Raw genomic sequence first — 20,875 nt, forward strand, 5'->3', positions numbered from 1 at the left:
AGGAAAAAAAAAAAACAATATAAAAAATAGAAAACTTAGTTGTTCATTGCATACTAAGAAAACAAATAATACTAATAAGTTAATGTAAATAAATTACCATTATGCCCTTACAAAAATTCAAAAATTACAAAACTAAAAAAAAAAAAAAAAAGCTTTTTTCTGTACCGGCCGGTACGCCTGGTATCGGCCGGTATTGCCCGAAATTGACCGGTATGGCCGGTACGCGGCCGGTATGGCCGGTACGCGGCCGGTACGGCCAGTATTTTTTTCGGTACAAAATAAAAATGTACCGGTACTGGTGCACTGGCCGGTACCGGTACGGTATCGGTAACCTTGGTTGGAGCCTTAATTATGGTTTTAATGCTCTTCTTATAACGCCTTAGGGTTTATTTATACAGGTCTTGATGAAGCTCTATTGTTCTGACAGCTAGCTAGTAACTATCCGAAATATTAACTTCTCTTATTAATGACTTGCATGCCCTCGTCCATACCGTATCGAGGTGGATGAAAGTATTTCATGAGGTGGTTCAAGGAAAGAAGCCTCGTCAGTTCCATCACTATCTATTGGCATAGGAAGGCTCCGCGAAAGAGCCATGAGAAAATTGCCCTGATAAAATAGAATTTAGCTTCAGTTGGGGTACGACTCTTTGAATCTTTGTGTTTGAAATAGACTAGTGTGTGTGGACTGGACTGTGAAGCTTTTAGAACCAATAGTAGCCGACGATCCACGACGCATTTCCTCGTTTACGAAGTTTATTGAAGGGGTGGGCCAAATGAAAGAGATTTCAAATTTTCAATCATTTTCAATCAATTTACTAATGTTGCGTAAGGTAACTACTCCGGAGAATGTGCACATAGGAAAAAATCAAAGTGAAAGATGCCATGCAAATCTTTTCAAAAAAAGAAAAAGAAAAAGAAAAATGCCATGCAAATCATGGATTGATGGTCAACATAGGAAGATTTTTGACCATACAACAAAGGTTCTGGATAATGTATATCAGTATATATATGCTTTTATATATATATATATATATATATATATATATATATATATATATATATATATAGAATTAATGTATATATGCATTAACTATCCATTTTCAAAAATTGTTTATGAAAATTTGAAAAAGTTATTAAAAAAATTAAGGGTGTGATTAATATATGTTTTAAGGTAAATATTAATAGTCAATTTTAAAAAATATTATGAAAAATTAAAAAAATTGTCAAAAAAGTTAATCGCTTTTTTCATTTTTCCATAAAAGATTTTCTAAAATGATTTATTAATGTATGACAAAAGGGAGAAATTATTATTTACACTAAGAGGATTGCTGATGTGGTTCTCCCTAACCAATGAGATGATGTCATCTATACCAATGTATATGTGAGTCTCCTAATCAGCATAAGGAATAAAAAATAAAAATTACTAGATGATGTCACATTTGCATAAATAACAGTATTTTATTGGTTGAGAGGTTAGGGAGGACCACATCTATAGTCCTCTTGATGGACCTAATAATTTCTTATCGTAAGGGCACATATTAGTAAATCTCAAAAAGTAATTACTTTTTTCATTTTTTCATAAAAAATTATCTTAAATAGTTGTAAAACCCTTACAACAACATTAACTCGTATTTGAAGTATTGCATAGAAGTCAAGATCAGATTTCTTTTTTCTTTTTTGTTGAGAGAAAGTTTCAACTTATGACGTCCGCGCCTGATGACAGCTCTTTATCATCAGATTTCAAGTCCTCGTTCTTCAAGAAAAAAACTCCTGACTGAAAAACCTTCAATCAAGCTACTTGGGCGGAAGCAAATGATCACCTATTATGGTAGCACACGTCGCAAAGTCTTCCTCAATTATTATTATCTTTCTTAAATTAAATTCAAGCTCATGTGAACATAGGAATAAAAAAATAAAAATAAAAAAAGACGCAGTCAATCAGGTTAATTTGGAATAAAAAATCATGGTCATTGCTTTTTTTTTTTCTTTGTTTCTTTTTTCATAACTTTTGACAATCAAAATCATATTCTTCCTACCGTTTCCTCAATTATTATTATCTTTCTTAAATTAAATTCAAGCTCATGTGAACATAGGAAGAACAAAGAAGAAGATGTAATCAGGTTAATTTGGAATATAAAATCATGGTCATTTGCTTTTTTTTTTTTTCTTTGTTTCTTTTTTCATTAATTTTTTGACAATCAAAATCCTATTCTAGCTCATGTGAACATAGGAAGATCTTCCCGTTTCCTCAATTATTATTACCTTTCTTAAATTTAATTCTTTTTTTTTTCTTTTTTCATAACTTTTGACAATCAAAATCCTATTCTTCCTACCGTTTCCTCAATTATTATTATCTTTCTTAAATTTAATTCAAGCTCATGTGAACATAGGAAAAAAAGAAAGATGCAATCAGTTTAATTTGGAATAAGATTCTTAAAAAAAAAGAAGTTAATTTGGAATAAAAATGATAATGGTCCTTTGACTTTTTTTTTTCTTTTTTTTTCTTTTTTTTCATTTTTCATAACTTTTGACAATCAAAATCCTATTCTTCCTATTGTTTCCCAAACCCAAGTTATATGATTATTATTAATTTATTAGATTGATACGAATATTTTGGCTGATCCATGGCATTTGTTTTTGCATTCACAGGGAGGAAAAAAAACACAAGCTTAGATATCTACCAAATTGACTTGAAGTTGACTCTTATAAGCAAACATAGTCACTTGCGTGATTCCATGGGATTCATTTCATTAGTCATCTATATGATTTCTCTCTTTCCCGATCTATCTCTCTGTCCCTTACTCTGTCACTCTTTCTCCCTCCGATCTCACTCTTTCTTGCTCTCCCTCAATGTTTTTATTTTGATTTTTGGTTGTGTTAAGTGTATATTTTGGTTATGTTAAGCGTATATTTTGAAATTTTTTATAATAAAATTTGTTTGAATGCTAAGAAAATGGCTGAAAAAATGTGAGAAGTAGTAGAAAATTTGCATTTTCAAAATATTACCAAACACTTGAAGTTATTTTCTAATACAATTTTTCAAATGCAACCAAACACTAGAAATTATTTTCATTTTCCAAAAATATTTTACACTTAAACAAATGCAGCCTTAGTTTGCAACAAATTCTTACTCTTTTTTATTTTTCTCTATTTTTTGGGGACAAATAGGAAACTTGCTTCTTCTTTTTTTAATAATTCAATAATTATAATAAGTATTTGTTTGGATAGCGTTGAACGCATCCGCGTTCAGCGTTTTCCTTCTTTCTTTCTTTCTTTTTTTTTTTTTTCCTCTTTTCTGCTGCGCTTTTCAAGGGACAAGTTACTGTTCACGCACTGTGCATGTATTGTTCATGTACTGTTCACGCACTTTTCAGCAACTTTTTATTAAAAATGGGTCCTGCAGTACTATTCACACATTTAGAAATTATTTTATTACAGTATTTTCAGTTTTCAGCTATGTAGGGACATTGGACCCAGTAATTTATAAATGATGGCCCAAGAGTATCTCTTGGGCTAAAAACCCAATCCGAGGACGTCAAGTGATCTAGGGATGTGTGAATGTACCTCATAAAGAAAATACTAAGTAAAGATGTGATAGCGTATGAATAATTATGTCCGAGGAAGACTTTGTCCTCGGATAATAAAGCTGAGGTAATAGAAGGAGAGGTTTAATATCCCTAGGCTATGTTATAGAAATTCCTATGGTTTCGGGAAAACACGGTACACGTGGAAGGTAATAGAAAGGGCGGTGAAATATCTAAGGTAAAGCTGCTACCACCGCCCCCGCATTAAAGACTCTGCAATTGATATACTGGCTACATTAATGGAGAAATGAGACCTGAGCATGAGGTTTGGAACTTGGCTCCTGACTCTAGAAGACTTCAAGGAAATTTGATAAGACAAGCATCTAAAACCAGCGTTATAACCAGGAGGTGGAAGATGAGAAGGAGAGGAAGAGGAAGTAAAAATAAGAGAAGTGACCTTCGGAAGAGGGGCAAGTTTTTCTTTGGAGAAAAAAGAAAGAATAATATATGATAATTTGACTATCCACAATTATAATCTATCTTAAGAAGCAATATTATAAAATATCCTCGGATTGTGTCCGAGGAGGAGCTTTCATTCATATTCTTACAGATAATTCCTTATTTGTGCCATTGGGCCCAAAGCCCGTTCTTTCTTTATTGTTTAAACCACCTTTGAAATCTAGATTTCAAGCCCTCTCTCTACAAATTTATTGTAAAAAGGCTTTTCAAGCCCTTTTCCTTTCGATTGTGGATCGAGAGTTCGAATTGTGTCCTTACAAACTGTATTCAAACGGACTCTAAGAGAATTTGAGTGTTGGACTTCTTTGGAAATACAAGGAGAAGGAGTATTAGTTGGGCTACAAATTCTTAATAGGAGACTTGCTTTCAAAGTCAGTGAAAAAGGAGCCGCCTTTTTAATTGAGATGTTAACCCACTTTAAAGGGCATGGAAAGAAAGATTTAGGTTTGACACTTTGATTATTAGCGTAAAAAGGTGAGAGGAAATAAAGAGTGAATTGATATTTCCTTTTTGACCGGAAGAAGGGTAAGAAAATGACTAAAATAACCCTTTTATTTAGACCCACGACCCACAAAATATTACCAGTGTATAAAAGTGGGAAAAATATAATAGAAGCTATATGAGACAAATAAATCATATTTATCAATCAGAAAAGGATCTCCTCCCATTTCCTCATACTTTTAGCCAAATATAAGATACATGGCATTTAAAAAAAAATTAAGTTGTCACTAAAAATCCATATAAATCAAACAAGATGCAAACTACTTGCACCTGGATAGAAAGACCCTAAGAAATTCTACTGTTCATAAGTGCAGAATTTAAGATAAAGTAAACCAAGAGTAAGCTAACTCAAGGATAAAAACTACTTAAAGATGTGCAGAAAAGTAAATTTGAGGCTAAGTTAAACTAAATAAGACTTAATTGTGGAAAATTAAAAACATTGGAAGGAAACTTACTTTAATTAATTCAACAATCCAACTACCATCAAGACTACAACACCTCAAAATGAAACCATCCAAATTTAATACTCTTTTTTTTTTTTTTTTGAGACTCCAAACTTTGTAATTAATATATTGATATATATACCAACTGGAATGGCACTACAATACAATATCTATTAAAATGATTCAATTCTGTTGCATGCAACTAAAAGATGTCCATTAGGCAAATGAGGTATCCAAATGATGAGCTAGTCAAAAACCTCCGTCCAGCCAAAGATGGATGAAAAGAAAGTCTGGTTGAAATTCACGACGAAAATAAACCTAATGCATATAACTTACTGTCAAAGATCTGTTTTGTTTGCAAACTTGCTGCTAGCTCTAATAGATATGTACATTGAGAAATTGTTTATCTTTGGTCTTAAGTCCGGCTTTCAATCTACTAATTAATTAAGATGCCTCAAACTATTTTACCAAAATCCTTCCACTCTAGTTATGTTGATTGTAGTTGAGATATCTGTTGCATAAGATTATCTTATGAAACAATTTTCTCACATGTAAAATCCACACATTCTATACGAGCATGATCTTATAAAATCATATCATGAAATACCATTTCGAGCAAACTTTCTTAATTCTATATTTAAGATGTTCGTAGTCGAGATATCTACTAGAACAAAAATGAATCTTATGAGAGAGTCTTATTAGACTACCTCTCACATGTAATATCCACACATTCTCTGTGAGGTGACCTCATGAGATATCGTCTCATAAGATAGCTAAAAACCTGAAAGATAAAACGGAAGAAATGTTCTTCCATAACATGGAAGAAGATATGAGCATATATAAATGGCAAACTTTGCAAGAAAGTATTCATTGGGCTGGGCTATTCAACCCAAGCATATTTAGTAGTTCACAACCAACAAACAGAGGCAGTTTGGCATAACGGGAATGGTGGTTTCACGCATAGATTCGGGAATGGTGGTCTTCACGCATTGATTCGTGTACACATGAAAGGAGAGTGTTACATACATATGTTAGAAAAAATATTCTCTTTGCAGCAAAAGGGACAAAAAATGAGAAAAGCCGAGTTAGAGTTTGATCCAGCGAAACAAGTGATAACAGGTAAAAGACGAATCCTTTATTTTCCCCTTCTGATTTCAAATTCCATAAAACATCAGTTTGTCCATACCCAGTCACTAAAATCTCACCAAAGAGAATAAAAACATATTATAACTAAGCCACGTTCCAACCAGCATTTCAGAATATAAATATAATGCTAACAAGAATAGCATTGGAGTCGGTAAAACAAAGATCACTACAATTGATAAATAAGGATCCTAATAGGAACAACATTGTGAGTTATCAAAACATAAATATGCAATAATTAAACTATGTATATAAACCATCAATTAAAAGACCAAACAAATCCAATGAGCTCAATGCATGTTATGTAATAACAAATTGGGTTTAGTACCCAGATGCATTGGACCCGTCACCATGGTGACACATATTCACTTTTGATTATGTGTCATCATCCCAACAAAGAAAGACTGTCCTTCTTCATACAACGTGATCATTGGGAGGTATACACTCAATCGTTGGAAGGCGGCCATGTCCACCTATTGCCTGAAGGTAAAATTTCCAACAGAAAATGGTGTAGGCGAATTAAAAGGAGACCAAGTGTTAGCTAGGGAATGCTACCAAGCAGTGTTAGCTGCGAAGAAAAACCATATGTGGATAATAGAGGAAAAAGAGGAAGAGAAGGTAGAAGCCCTATAAACTATGAAGCTGGTAAGTGGAGAGCCAACGAAGACTGCAAGTGTAGGGACGACCCTGAGTATCGAGATAAAGAAGAAATTAGTCAATTTCCTCAAGGAGAACTTGGACGTCTTCGCATGGAGCCACGAGGATATGCCAGGCATATCCACAGAGATCATCCAACACAAGCTAAATGTTGATCCTGAGAAAAAGCCCATCCAACAGAGACAATGGGTCTTTGCTCCAGAACGAAACCAGGCAATCATGGACGAAGTGAATAAACTACTATTAGCGGACTTCATTTGAGAGGTCTATTACCCGGACTGGCTGGCCAACGTCGTCCTTGTAAAGAAGGCAAATGGAAAATGGAGGATGTGCGTAGACTTCACGGACCTGAACAAGACCTGTGCAAAGGACAGCTTCCCCTGCCGAGGATAGATTAGCTGGTGGATTCCACAGCAGGACACAAGCTCCTTACATTCATGGATGCATTCTTGGGATACAATCAGATAAAGATGGCAAAAGAGGATCAGGAGAAGACTGCCTTCATTTCAAGCCAAAGGGCTTTACAGTTACAAGATAATGCCCTTCAGACTGAAAAACATAGGAGTAACCTACCAGAGGTTAGTAAACAAGATGTTCAGCAAACATATCGGAAGAAACATGGAAGTGTACGTGAATGACATGCTCGTCAAGAGCAAAGAAGAGTCTGCTCACCTAGACGACCTCCAAGAGACGTTCACTATTCTCAAGCAGTATCAAATGAAGTTGAACCCCAACAAGTGTGTCTTTAGGGTAGCGTCAGGGAAATTCTTAGGGTTCATGGTGTCCTAGAGAGGGATAGAAGCAATCCTAGAGAAGGAACGAGCCATCCTAGAGATGACGTCACCCAAGATTGTGAAGGAAGTCTAGAAACTCTCTAGGTGGCGAGTCAGTAGTCACAGGTAAGACCCCATTGTGACCGTCAGTGTCACTATGCCTTTGGGATACACTATGTCCCTACTGAAGCTGATGAGAGGGGACTCGAAGGGACGCAGTCTATTAGGATCCAACTTCAACTGTTGAAAAGCAGAGAGGTAGATGATGTCCGAGGAGCTACCATTGTCTACAAAGATTCTCTTGGTGTTGAGCCCCTCTATCATAAGCATTATAACTAGGGGGTCGTCGTGTAGCTGCTTCACTCCTCTGGCGTCTTCTTCCGAGAAAAGGATGTCCCTGTCCGTCCATCTCTGCTTCAGGGGTAGTATCCTGTGGATGATGTTCACCTGCCTCTGTTGTGATTTCTTAAGGGATCTGAACGACCCTCCTGTGGATGGCCCTCCTGTGATCATCTTTATCTCCCCAATTGCACTTTGTGGATAATGGGTCGTGTGGTCCTCGTCCCTCGAAGAGGCTTTGTGTTTGTCCATGTTATTATCTCTAGATTTGCTGAAGTCTCCTTTCTTGACATATTTCTGCAACTTCCCTTTCCGGATGAGTTCCTCTATCTGCTCCTTCAGGTCTCGGCAATATTTCTTCTTATCATGCACATTAGGCAATGATTGCAATGGCCTTGGCCATTTGAGTTAATGCTCATCTTTAATCTGCACAAAAATTTTATCAACAGGCATAACTAAAGGAGTGAATTTTACTATCTGAGGGGTTTTATCATTTTTCCGTTTGTTCCCATCATTATTCTAATGATTTGTCCGCTCCCTTTTTCGTCCTCTCCGGTCGTCATCCTTTCTTTCCCTCTTATTGGACTTCTTTACATCTTCTATTGCTGCGAGGGCATCTTCGGCGTTCATGTACTTCTGCACCTTTAAGAGCATCTCTGTCATCGTCTTAGAGGGATTCTTCATGAGTGAGACCATAAACTCCCTGGACTTCACCTCTAAAATTTCTTGAGTGAAACGCTAAGCAGGTGGTCTACTGGCCTTCTTGGGCGTTGTCCCCCGACGAAGTGTTGCAAGAAGGAATTGCCCAACTGTTCAAGGTTGTCAATGGACGACGTTGGTAACTTCGTGAACCTCTCCCTATCAGCTCCATTGAGGGTGGTGGGGAAAGAATGGCACAATATTTCGTCAGGGGATTGTTGAAGACCTAGAGTTGTCTTGAAAGTGTTGAGGTGATCCAGAGGGTCTTTCAGTTCATCGAACGGCTCAAGCTGAGGTAGACAAAACTTTGACAGCATTGGGCATTCCAGGACCGTCGTCGTGAAGGGTGAATTCGTCCTCCTAACCATCCTATCCAGGCTCCAATTTGTTTTTTCCTTAATTAAGCTCCTCAGCTTGTCCATCTCCTTTCTCATTTTCCTTAGGAGGTTTGAGCTTGGTCCTTTTAGGGTGGCAGGTCTTCCATAATCATTCCTTCTTTAACTATCTCCATCATCATCCTGGTTGGTCCCAAACCGGTTCTCCTTTTGCTACAGTCGCAGCCTCATCTCCTAGTTCTATGTGGTATGCTCCTCCACATTGGCTATGAGTGTCTGGATTTACAGAGCTAATGCTGCAGAATCTTGGGAAGGGTTGGACTCCATCAAGACTTGTGAGTTGAATGGGACTACGCTCTCGAACCTATGTGAGAAAATGTCGTTCCTATAGACAGCACCAAACTGATGATGTGGAAATCATCAGTCGAGTAGGTTCATCCAGATGAGGCAGCAACCTCATCCCTATGCCTACAATTGCCGTGAAAAGCCCTCCTTAAATGGTCATCGGTGTGGTGTTTGCCACAGAATCTTCGATGATAAAGTCAGTGTATAGAAGCCTTTAAGAAAGTATGAGAGTTTAGAATATCATAGCTATGGCGTATTAGTATATTTAGGGTGTGTGTATGCACCTTGTCTAGTTCTATTGGGTGTTTGTATATGGTTCTATTGCTTCTAGCCATTGTAGCATTTATTGTGGTTTTAATGCTTCTTTTGTAACGCATCTGGACTCATTTATGTGGGTCTTGATGGGCCTCCAACGATCTGACAACTAGTTGGTAATTGTCCGAAGTATTGAATCCTCTATTGATGGCTTGCCTTCCTTCGTCCATGACGTGGCCAGATGGACAAAGGTTTTTGATGAGATCATCTGGGCAAGAAGGTTCGTTGGTCCCATCAATAACCTTGCTTTCAAAAGTTGTTCTTTTGACAGTCTTGGGGAAGCCCATGAAGTCCCATGACCTTGTTGTGTGGAGTAATTTCTTTTCGTTAGGAAATACAGAGACTATTCCCTCCATGCCTAAAATCCAAAATTTCGTCCAAGTTCATATATGAGTTCATGATAACAAAAACAAGGAATGGTTGATAACAATCTCTAGAAGACTATAGTTCACCAACCTACTAATTTTTGTGCCTCCTCCTTGGCTAGCTTCGCCACAAACCCATTGAAGCTCTTCGTGTGGCTATATTGCAAAGAATCCACATCATTGTACAATGCATTCCATTATACAGTTTGTTAGGTATATTTTATTACTTTTCACTAACTCTTCAGAAATGCATATTGGTTTGTTTGGATACGCATTATATTTCAGCTTTCAAATGACAATTTTTGGACAATTATTTGTTTACACAAATGGTATAATGTAAAATATAAGATAACAAATATAACAAATATTAACCAATTTCTCCCAAAATGGCTAATATTTTGGCTACAATGTATACCTTACATGATACTATTTGAACAACATTTATCGGGTCTAATGTAATATACACTTTTATTTACTATTAAAGTTATGGTATTTTAATGCAATCATTCACTTGCCCAAGTACGGAGTACCTACCCATCATCTAATTTAAAAAAACAAACAAACAAACAAATTACTCATTAGTCTAAATCCAAATTGTCATCCAAAGTCAATCACATTTTTATTAATGAGAATGGCTTGTGTCCAGTGACAGCTGTTGCTGGACACGTCAGGATACGGACATGTGTCCAAGAGTTGACACGTGTCCACAATCCAACGTGTTCAGTGGCAACTGCCACTGGACACAAGCTGCACCTTTTATTAATAACCTGCCAGTAACTTCTTTGAGGATGTTGGTATTAATAGATGATGCAGAGATTTCTCCCTTTGGTCACTCATGTACACAATGTATACCTGTATTCACAAAATTTTGCCAAAATAATAAATTAATATAAAAAGCACCAATATATACACATGGAATTTATGTGGCTTCGCCCATTCAAAGTAAACCCCAAGCCCATATCTAAGCCCAAAATAATTTTGATTCTTGCAAAATAAATGAGTTGATTGCAACCTGTTTTTGATCACAATGTTGGCCCAAGACTTATTAGATTAAAAACGATTAAAAAAAAAGAGGCAACAATAATAGTACTAAAAGCAACCAGCCTACTAGTCAAATCTCTGTATCTCAACTAACATTTCTATGCGTTTTCAATGGAAACATTCACCGGCCTACAAGTCAAGATCTTTGTATCTCAACTAACATTTCTTTGTGTTTTCAACGGAAACATTCACGATTTAAGCCCCCCTCCCCCCTTTAACTCCAACTATCATTGTATCTAAAAAAAGAAAGAAAAAAAACAGGGCCTATTAGAGAGATATCATGCCTTTTGATCATCATTAATTGCCCCATAACAGGAATTGAGTAGAGTACAAGTAAGGCAAGTTAAGATCCGCCATGCAAAGGGAGACTTTTGGCTTTCCATCAGAGAACTCTACTTAGAGCCTGTGATCTAGTTAACTGTTAAGGTTGTACACTCAAAGCGTGAGAAAAATGGGCTTATATAAAGGAAGGAATTGAAAGCTGTGTTTGGATTCTCAAACAGCATTTGTGAAGCACAACCAACAAAACAAGATAGTCCACAGTCGACACTAGCAATGTTCTTTTTGTGAAAAGAAATAGGCTTTGTAAAGGATGGGATTGAAGTTAAGCTTTTAAGTCTTTGGATTCTCAAACAGCAATTGCTAAGTCTACCAATAGACTAAGTGTATGTTTGGATAGTGCTGAAAAGTACTTTTTAGCTGCGTCCCATGTTTTTCAGTGGGTCCATGCACTGTTCACGGGACCTGCAAGTATCTTTTTCCTTTAAAACAACTTCAAAACTGGGTCCCACGGCACTATTCACATATTTAAAAATTAATTTGCTATAGTGTTTTCAATTTTTAGCAATAAGCGGTATCCAAACACAACCTAAATTATCCAAAGCCAGCACTTACATTACAATGTTCTTCTTGTGAAAGGGAAAACTTACCCAATCAACCTATATTATTATAACAATTTTTTTTATTACTTAAATTCGCCCGGACAAGAGTCTAATCGAGAAGGTTTGTCAAAATCAAAGTAGAATAGTCCATTTATTTGGAAAGACAGAATCTTTAACCAGGATATTACAATTCATTGTAGAGCTAGATCAAAGGTTCATATTACAACCATTTTGTCTCCATATTTCACCACTGCCTTTCATCCCATTCTTTTGCGCATATCACTTCAAAGCTTTTTGATTTATTTATATAGCTAATTCACGCTAAATAGAACTTCAATTTCAAAAGGCTCCATACACAACAATGGGGCTCCTCACTTGGAATGTACCATCATCCCATATTAAGGAAGCAGAGACTATTTGTTTTTCTATTGTTCCTTCAATTGTGAGCGCAAATGATAGCTTTTGTTTGAGAGATGTGAATGATAGAACACTAGGGTTCACTTTGATACTAAGTCCATGTGGGGAGGTCACGATAGCTTTATACGTAGATGTTGATGATCCAACATTGGTGACGGTCCGATTGAAAACGTGACTTATTGAATTCGAGGGTGGTATGGATAGAGCAAAAGAAGGATAGTTTAAATCCAAACTTTCTTCATCAGTTTCTTTGGAACAGCTACTATTGTCCCCAGTAACATATTGTAATAACTTGGTATTATATCCTTGTGCACACAAAAATTTTATGTAGTCAAGTGCATCAATATCATATATTAAACCAGGATTTGGAGCCTTAAGAGGATTAATATTGCCTGCACCATATGCAAATTCAGCATCGGGGTTCTTTTCAGCACTCATGGGATCAGCTGCAAGTTATACACCAAATTGGAGTGAGTTGATAATGATTAAAGATTATGGTCTACATCAAAAGTGAGTAATGCTAGGAGCATTGTTTCACATAAAATTCAAGTAACATTATTTACACTCATGTTCATCACTAGCAAGCACAATGTTGTCTTTACACTTACTGATTAAAATTACCAAGATTGGAGACTGTATAAGGTTATTACCAGTAGTCATAAGAGCAGATCTAATAGAGGCTGGTGACCATGTGGGGTGAAATGATTTGATGTAGGCCGCTATTGCTGTAGCATGTGGGCAAGCCATTGATGTCCCTGCGATTATATTATATGAGCTTGATCTCTTATCTGATTCAACACCGGAAATTGGGGAAATTGGAGACCATGCAGCGAGAATGTTAACTCCAGGAGCAGCTAAATCCGGCTACAACAACCCAAAATCATTATAAAGGCATCAATGAAATATATAGTCCAAGAGCGCAAATGTAAATAAAATTATTAGTAAGGCACAAAAGTTCAATTTAATTCCTTAGAAACTAAACCTTACTTTCCCCCATTAAATTCAACCACGTTACATGCACATTTTATACAGCATTGATCAATGTTGTTACATGGTTAAATTTATCGGAGAACTTAAGGTATAACATCTTACAAGAAATTTCACCTAAGTTTTTATTATTAGCAAGCTGATTATTAGAAAAAATTTAAGAAAGATTAGTAGCAAGTTACCTTGAGAATGTTGTGGGCAGCTGGATTTGGGCCTCTTGATGAGAAGGGGGCTATGTAAGGGGCCAATGTATCTTTCCTTTCATTACTCCTAAGAATAGTCGCAGTTGGGCTCCTGTAAATTGTGGATGTTTATTAGGAACTTAGGATTAGTATGTCTTGTGAAGTCCTTAATTGTCTAAGGTATGTTAGATTAATACCTTGTCGAATTTAGGTACGTGCGAATCTTGCCACCATTCTCAAAGCTAAGGTAAGATGCAGGTAAGGGAAAAGCCATGCTTCCAGAATTGGGGTTTCGGCCTTGCATCACAACACCAATTGCACCGGCTAAGAATGGCCCAGACCCATCAGTCAAGGCATCGCAAAGTACAATTTTACCTTTCACCAAATTTTGGTCCAGTGAATATTCGTAGCAAAACCTTCATTTTTACAACCAAGAAAAGAAAGGGACTTTTTTTTACTATCAAGTTGAAGCACAAAAATATTTCAACTGCTAGTTTGATAGAGTTGTGCAAACACAGGTAATAGTTAAACTTATTTTCATTGTGTATAATATAGAGTCCATAGAGATTTTTTTTTTTTTACTTTTCAGTTACCTGGAGTCGAACGTTGATGTGGTGTTTGGTGCATCCCCACCATAAATTATTGGATACATATCATTCTTGAGATTAAATGTATTAATTGAAGTTCCCTACACAAAGAAAAAATATTCTCCAAATTAGTTTAATAGTTTTTTTTTTATAGAAAATTAGTTTAATAGTTTAAAATTTATTGCATACACTTTTTATGCTAGATTATAGCATACACTCTACACTTGTGATTCCACACGTTCAAGTTTTAAACCCCAAAAAAAAAGGAGAAATATGAACAAGAAAATCATATATGAATATCCATAGCACCTTTTCTTTATTTATTAACGATATCTTTTTTGGGGGACAAGAAGAAATAGTACAGTATAGGGATATAATACACTCTTCTTTTACATATATTAGAGACTCATGTGTGAGTTCCAGTTATCTCAACTGGTAGTCTCTGATGGTTGTATAAGAGATTTAGGATTCAATTCCCACCTATATCAAAAACTAATTGATGATTTAGTCTAATGATAAAGAGCTATCATCAAAAATGAATATTGAAACTCTCAAAAAAAAAAAAAAAAAATTTGAGACTCATATATGTAGATATATTATCTTTATGTGAAAGCAAGGCTTAGTAAATGAAATGCACTGGAGAATTTCACCAAATAACAAGGGAGTATAGATTTTAATTAATTACCTCATAGATCATAAAGCAAAATGAAAAAAAAAAAAAAAAAAAAAATACCTCATAGGTTTTGTTGTTGCCTAATTGGACCTCAGTGGAGAACTTTCGATCTATGGTGCTTGCAGCCACAGACAGAGACCATGGGGAGAAGTTTAATATGGTTGCTGGATTAGGACCCGAGTTACCAGCAGAAGTTGATGTCAATATTCCATTTCTCATAGCATGAAATGCTCCAATGGCAATTGGATCTGTGAAATAGTTCTTAGGATATCCTCCAACAGAAATAGATATAATGTCAACCCCATCAGCAATGGCATCATCAAATGCTGCAAGAATGTCAGCACTAGAACACCCATTCAACCAACACACTTTGTACATGGCAATTCGTGCTGATGGAACACCTCCTCGTGTTGTTCCCAACCCAAACCCTTCTAGGCTTGCCATGCTAACTATGTTCCCAGCTGCTGTTGATGCAACATGTGTCCCATGGCCCTCCGAATCTCTAGGAGATTTAATATCTCCTTCTTCAAATTTCCCATCGCTTCGGTAATATTTTGCTCCAATGATTTTACTACATTAAGTGTCACCACATTTCTTAGTTTTTTTTTTTTTTTTTATAAATTCAATCTAGTCTATTGACTTTTATTTCAATTGTCAAATTAGTATATTTTAGTACATTCAGTAAAAACTTAAATATGTTGATACCAAACACATACTTTTAGTTCAATTGTCAAATTAATTTTTAAAATTTTTTTTTTCTATTTAGTCCCTTACTTCATAAAATTTGTTAGCAAATGATGCCATTTAAGCATTATTTTCATTAAAAATCTAATTGAAAATATTCAGAGATGTGTCATTTTTGTTTAATGAGTATCATATTTTTTTTATAATAAAAAATATATAATCGACTTCATTTTCTAGGGACTTTATCATTGATAAAGTTTAAACCTTAACAACTAATTCAAAAGTGAAAGTAAATAAAGCTAGTGATCGAATTGAATTTTGACCTTGCTTTTTACTCATAATTTCAATGTGTGTGTGAGTGAAGTGCACTAGTGAACCTGCTGATAACAAAATACCATTGGTTGGATGTTAGAGATATACTTGTTGCAAGTAAAATTGGTTAAGCCTTTACAAGTGCCCTTCCATTTGCGAGGTGGTGGACCAAATCCTTTGTCACTAAAGCTATCAGCCTCTGGCCAAATTCCTGAGTCCAGAACACCAATAATGATGTTGCTTTCGATTGTTGTTCTATTCACTTGCTTTGGGAAGCCAAGGAAGTCCCATGACCTTGTTGTATGTAGCTCATTTTGTTTGTTAGGGAACACTGATACTACGCCATCCATTGCTACATATTAATTGTTACAACACTTTGTTATGGATTGCCACAAATCTTTCTCTTTGTGTGTGTGTGGGGGGAGGGGGGGAGGGGGAGGGAGGGTCAAATTCACCCACCTGCCATTTTTTGGGCTTCTTGCTCAGTTAGCTCCACTACAAATCCATGGAAACTCCTCTTGTAGCTATAGAGTAACGATTCCGGTCCAATATGACTGTATGCAGGCATATTCATTTAAAAGGTTAGAAGTGTAGAAGCAGTTCAATTCAGGCAAGGTATTCTTCCTTGTTTTCTTGAAAAAGAACAGTAAAGAATTGACCTCTCTTTTCTTCAAATTTAATATTTCCATTTGGGTAGTTAAAAAACAGTTATTTTACACTCACAGAGAGAGAGAGAGGTGAACCATTTTAGGATATTGAATTCTTCAATATACTTTGCAAATGAATAGAATCTATTTCATAGTAAAGATTAATACTTAATAGTTAACATAGATAAAGCTTAATAGAGGAAGTAACTAATGAATCATCAATCGCTCAATCATAACCAGTTACATCAATTATAATGTTGACTTAACAATTGAAATGTCAATTTGAATTTCCTTTAAAAAAAAGTAAAATGAAAAAGAAAGAAAAGGCCAACGTGGCATTTAAAAAGGTAACTCAGCAAATCTATTACTGATTAACCATCAAGTCCATATACACCCTCCTCAGTCTTCACCCATGTCATCGTTATCATTGGTGCCTCCTAATCCATGTTAGATATTTACACAAGTGTTATCCTCAAATTCTCATGCTCATTCTTTTATTGACAGTTTCTTTACGTTACTGTGCATTTACCACCACCAATTCCTCGTATTAAGAAAGAACTAACACAATGTTTGGAATTTTATAAAAAAAAAAATCAGGATGGAATAGAATAACACTATATTTAGAAATTTATTATAAAAAAAAAGGGGGGCGGGTTGGAATAGAATGGAATAAATATGGTAAATTTTTGTTTTTTTTTTTAAATAATTCAAATATAATGGGATCTAAATTATGGATGTCTATGTTGAAAACACTAATAACAATTGCTAACTAGGTAAACTATAAGATTCTTTGCATTTTTTTGTCTGTTTGGGAGTTTATAAATATATATATATATATATATATATATATATATGTGTAATTACTAATATGCCATTCACCTTCTATTTATCCTTTTTTAAAACATGAATAAAATTGGTATTCCACCTTCATTTCATTAAACCATTGCATTCCATAAATATTTAGAAGGGAATCAAACGAGAATTCCCTCAAAACCATTGCATTCCATAAACATCTCTCAAATACCCACTTTAAAAAAAAAGTATTTTCCATTCTTTTCCTTTCTTTCAGAGGAATCTGATTTTACTTATTATTTGGTGACTCATAAGACATCTACCTATATTATTTAAAAAGTCATATGATTTAATAAATAGGTCATGTTACTAAAAATACATGTTGACAGTTTTATCATTTGTCACATAGTAAATTGGAGGAATTTTCCTCTGAACTAGTTAAAGGTAAACTTTTTGTGATAGACCATAGAGGTGGTAGTTTTGGAACATTATGATGGCAGGTTGTAATAGACTTGTTGAGCTGATTTTGGGTTGCCTTTAATAATTGAGCTAGCACGTTTAATTGACATGGCTTGTTATTATTGGGCCATTGTAGGGAATATGCTTCGATCGATATAGTGTCATAGGGAGAATATCACTTATAATTTGTGAATATGTAATCCCTACAATGTGTTAAAGGTGGCCAATAAAAGGCACAACAGTTACAAATTTCAAGTAAAAAATTCAAAGCCAACTCAATAAATTATAAGTTACATTAAGCCAAACGCATCTCCTTGTCTCTATAACCAAAAATTCCTAATTCTCTCACATCGATAAGAATTATTTGTCACTAAACACCCATGACTTTACCTTCACATTATTAGGCCATGGCACTCTTCATAACAGAGAATTTTGAATTCCTAATTCCATGTTTTGTGACGCAAACTAATCACAATTTGTTGTGTCAAGCTTAACTAATAATAAAGATTGAGCCTAATAAAAAAAAAGTTTGGGTTTTTTTTTTCGGGGGGGGGGGGGGGGAGATGAGATTGAGGTTGAGGATTTGGATGATCTTGACTAGATGGTCGAGGCAAACAATTGGGGGGGTCATGAGCGACAAAGATGATTGGGCTGATTAGTTTTAAGGCCTAATCGACCTATGCCACTCCCTGGCTTTATAAAGAAAAATTAAATTAAATCAAGCCACCTCTCTCTCTCTCTCTCACATTAATTTCTTTGCTTTTATGAATTGGAAGAGTAACTATGAAATATTTATGCATTGCCGTTGGCATGATTTGTGATATTCAATTGGATCCTGTGCACTGTTCACGAGATCCGCAAACTACTTTTTTTCAAAAATTGTTTTCAGTATTCAGCAATAAGCAGTATCCAAACACACCCTAAGCGAGCGTTTGGATTTAGCTGAAACACTCACTTATGTCTGCATTCAGCATTTTTTTGGGTCCTGTGCATTGTTCACGAGACCTGCAAACTACTTTTTTTTTCAAAAAAACAACTTTAAAACTGGGTCTCACAGCATTATTCACACATTTAAAAATTATTTTGCTACAGTGTTTTCAGTTTTTAGCAATAAACGGTATCCAAACACACCCTAAGCAAGTGTTTGGATTTAGCTGAAATACTCACTTACGTCTGCGTTCAGTGTTTTTTTGGATCCTGTGCACTGCAAACTACTTTTTTTTTTTTTTTAAAAAACAATTTTAAAATTGGGTCCCACGGTACTATTCGCACATTTAAAAATTATTTTGCTACAGTGTTTTCAGTTTTTAGTTTATAAGCGGTATCCAAACACACCCTAAATAAATTTTTCTCAAAATTTTTGAGACATTTTTTGCCAAACAAAGGAAAAAATAAGTATCTTATAAAGTCATTATACTACTTTTATAACCTGCCAATGACTTCTTGTAGCATGTTTGTGTAAAGGGATGATGTAGAAATCTCGTCACTTCTGCTGCCCATATACACAATATAAGCCTGCACACACAATATCATATATACAGGTAGAAAATATAAAGCATGTTAACAGTTCAAGTCATCCCACATAAAATAGAAGGCAAATTTCATGGCTATTAGGCCATTAATTAGGTGGCTACACTGGCTTCCATAAAAAATTAATAGAGATCAGCTATAGAAATATTTGCCTTCTGCTCATTCTGAGAAACTGAGTGACCAATAAGCAGAGTGGAGGCGGTGAGGCTGAGAAGGAGAAGCCATGAAAGACTAGTGGTTTTGCTTGCCATTGGAATTGGATGGTCTGCTATGCTAGCTATAAGCTTGGCTAGCATGTAGCAATTATCTTCAAACAAGTTTCAGCTCAACTGTAACTCCAGCCCCTTCAAAGCACTATTACTCTCATGCATTATCCTAATGAATCAAGTATGTAGTACTTAAAAATCAAGATTTTATGGAAAATTAAAGAGTTTTACCTTAGTTTCTAGAGATGCTGAGCCCAGAGGAAGTGTTCTTAATTTTTACTGTAAGCTAAATGGAAAACAATTTTTTGAAGGAGGTTGATGGTGCCTTGAAGTGGCATCCAATGATGGGAAGAGGTGGTTGCATAGCCACTTTATATAGCTGTGGAATTGAGAGTGATGTTTGAGAGCTTGGGCTTCAAATTGACCAAAAAATCCCCACTGTACAGTTACTATATATGCGTCTATGCATTTGAATTAGTCATGTACTAATGCAGAGCAATAATACTACTAATTTTCTAAAACTAAAAATTCTCACATGATAGTAAAGTTAGATGAGTTTTCAGCCCCAGATTGTGTGAGATAAATAAGCAACATTAACTTGTAATTTAAATAATTATTACAGTGTTACAAAAACTCTACTTAAAATATTGAAATGTAATTGGAGATTGCAATGGGTTGGGTTTAGTGGGTTTTATGATCTAACCTGATTTCAAAATTAAATTAAGATTTGGGAATTTTATTAATGTATTTAGGGTCATATTTTTTTAACTCAATTATGTTTGTGAACAATTTGGTTTCTATATGTTATACCAAAATAATGTTTTGGTCCTAAAATTTGCATAAAATTTGTTTTTTGTTCTTAAACATAAAAAAAGATCTTTTTCCATCTTCGTTTAGAGGAATATACATGTACTATGAACTTCTTTACAGAACCTAAGTTCTTCCCCAAGGTCAGTCAAAAACTTCCCATTTTCTATTGAGGGGAAAATTTGGAAATTTTTGTTAAGTATTTGGGTTAATTACTTCGTCAAAAAGACAAATAGATAGCTATGACTTGGTTAGCTATCTAAAACGAACTCCGAAGAAGTGTGTGAAAATTTGGAACAGGTTGATTTTTTTTTTTTTTTTCATGAAGAAAAAACTTTTATCCCCATGGATAACATTGACAAAACATGAGGGGCCAAAAACTACACCCAAAAAACCAACCCCACCACAGATCACTAATTGGCGAATACATGAAAGGTTATGTTTCCTACTCTATTAGTCTAGTTAAAGGAAATTGACTCAAAATGTTCTCACTACAAAAAATACGCGTCCTATAGTCACGTCTAGCTCCTAAAAACATGGCTATATGTTTATTGTTTGGTGGTGTACGATTCTTCCTATTTTTGTTGAGCTATGAACCCTCTAAATTGTGGATTTATGGACTTGCATAAATAATAGGTGTGTGTGAGAGAGAGAGGGAGATAAAATATATTCTTGTATCTATTTATTCCCTTTTAGTTTTTTTTTTTTTTTT

General features: G+C 35.2%; 1 protein-coding gene across 2 annotated transcripts; it reads right to left on the reverse strand.

Annotated features, from left to right (window-relative positions):
* Positions 1 to 12,042: 12,042 nt before the first annotated feature.
* On the reverse strand, positions 12,043 to 19,717 carry LOC142607525 (cucumisin-like). Of its 2 annotated transcripts, none has more exons than XM_075779064.1 (11): positions 19,588 to 19,717; positions 19,303 to 19,494; positions 19,050 to 19,135; positions 16,182 to 16,276; positions 15,831 to 16,074; positions 14,787 to 15,297; positions 14,060 to 14,154; positions 13,664 to 13,882; positions 13,467 to 13,578; positions 12,948 to 13,161; positions 12,043 to 12,743 (listed from the first exon to the last, which is right to left on the reverse strand). In XM_075779064.1, the coding sequence occupies exons 2-11, from the start codon at positions 19,444 to 19,446 to the stop codon at positions 12,220 to 12,222; spliced, it is 2,244 nt and encodes a 747-aa protein (XP_075635179.1). In that variant the 5' UTR covers positions 19,447 to 19,494; positions 19,588 to 19,717; the 3' UTR covers positions 12,043 to 12,219. The 2 variants fall into 2 exon arrangements, with proteins under 2 accessions (XP_075635179.1, XP_075635178.1); XM_075779063.1 differs by having other exon boundaries at positions 19,303 to 19,504.
* Between the last annotated feature and the right edge of the window lie 1,158 nt (positions 19,718 to 20,875).

The sequence above is a fragment of the Castanea sativa genome, chromosome 8 (genome assembly GCF_040712315.1).
Source record: "Castanea sativa cultivar Marrone di Chiusa Pesio chromosome 8, ASM4071231v1".
NCBI lineage: Eukaryota > Viridiplantae > Streptophyta > Magnoliopsida > Fagales > Fagaceae > Castanea > Castanea sativa.

What these genes read in the sequence shown, in the direction of transcription:
- LOC142607525 (XM_075779064.1), bottom strand. Translation starts at nt 19,446, where the DNA reads ATGCTAGCCAAGCTTATAGCTAGCATAGCAGACCATCCAATTCCAATG. An exon ending in TTTCTCAGAATGAGCAGAAG is followed by an intron (nt 19,136 to 19,302) that starts GCAAATATTTCT and finishes TTGTGTGTGCAG; the next exon opens with GCTTATATTGTGTATATGGG. An exon ending in GCAACAACAAAACCTATGAG is followed by an intron (nt 14,155 to 14,786) that starts GTATTTTTTTTT and finishes TTCTTTGTGTAG; the next exon opens with GGAACTTCAATTAATACATT.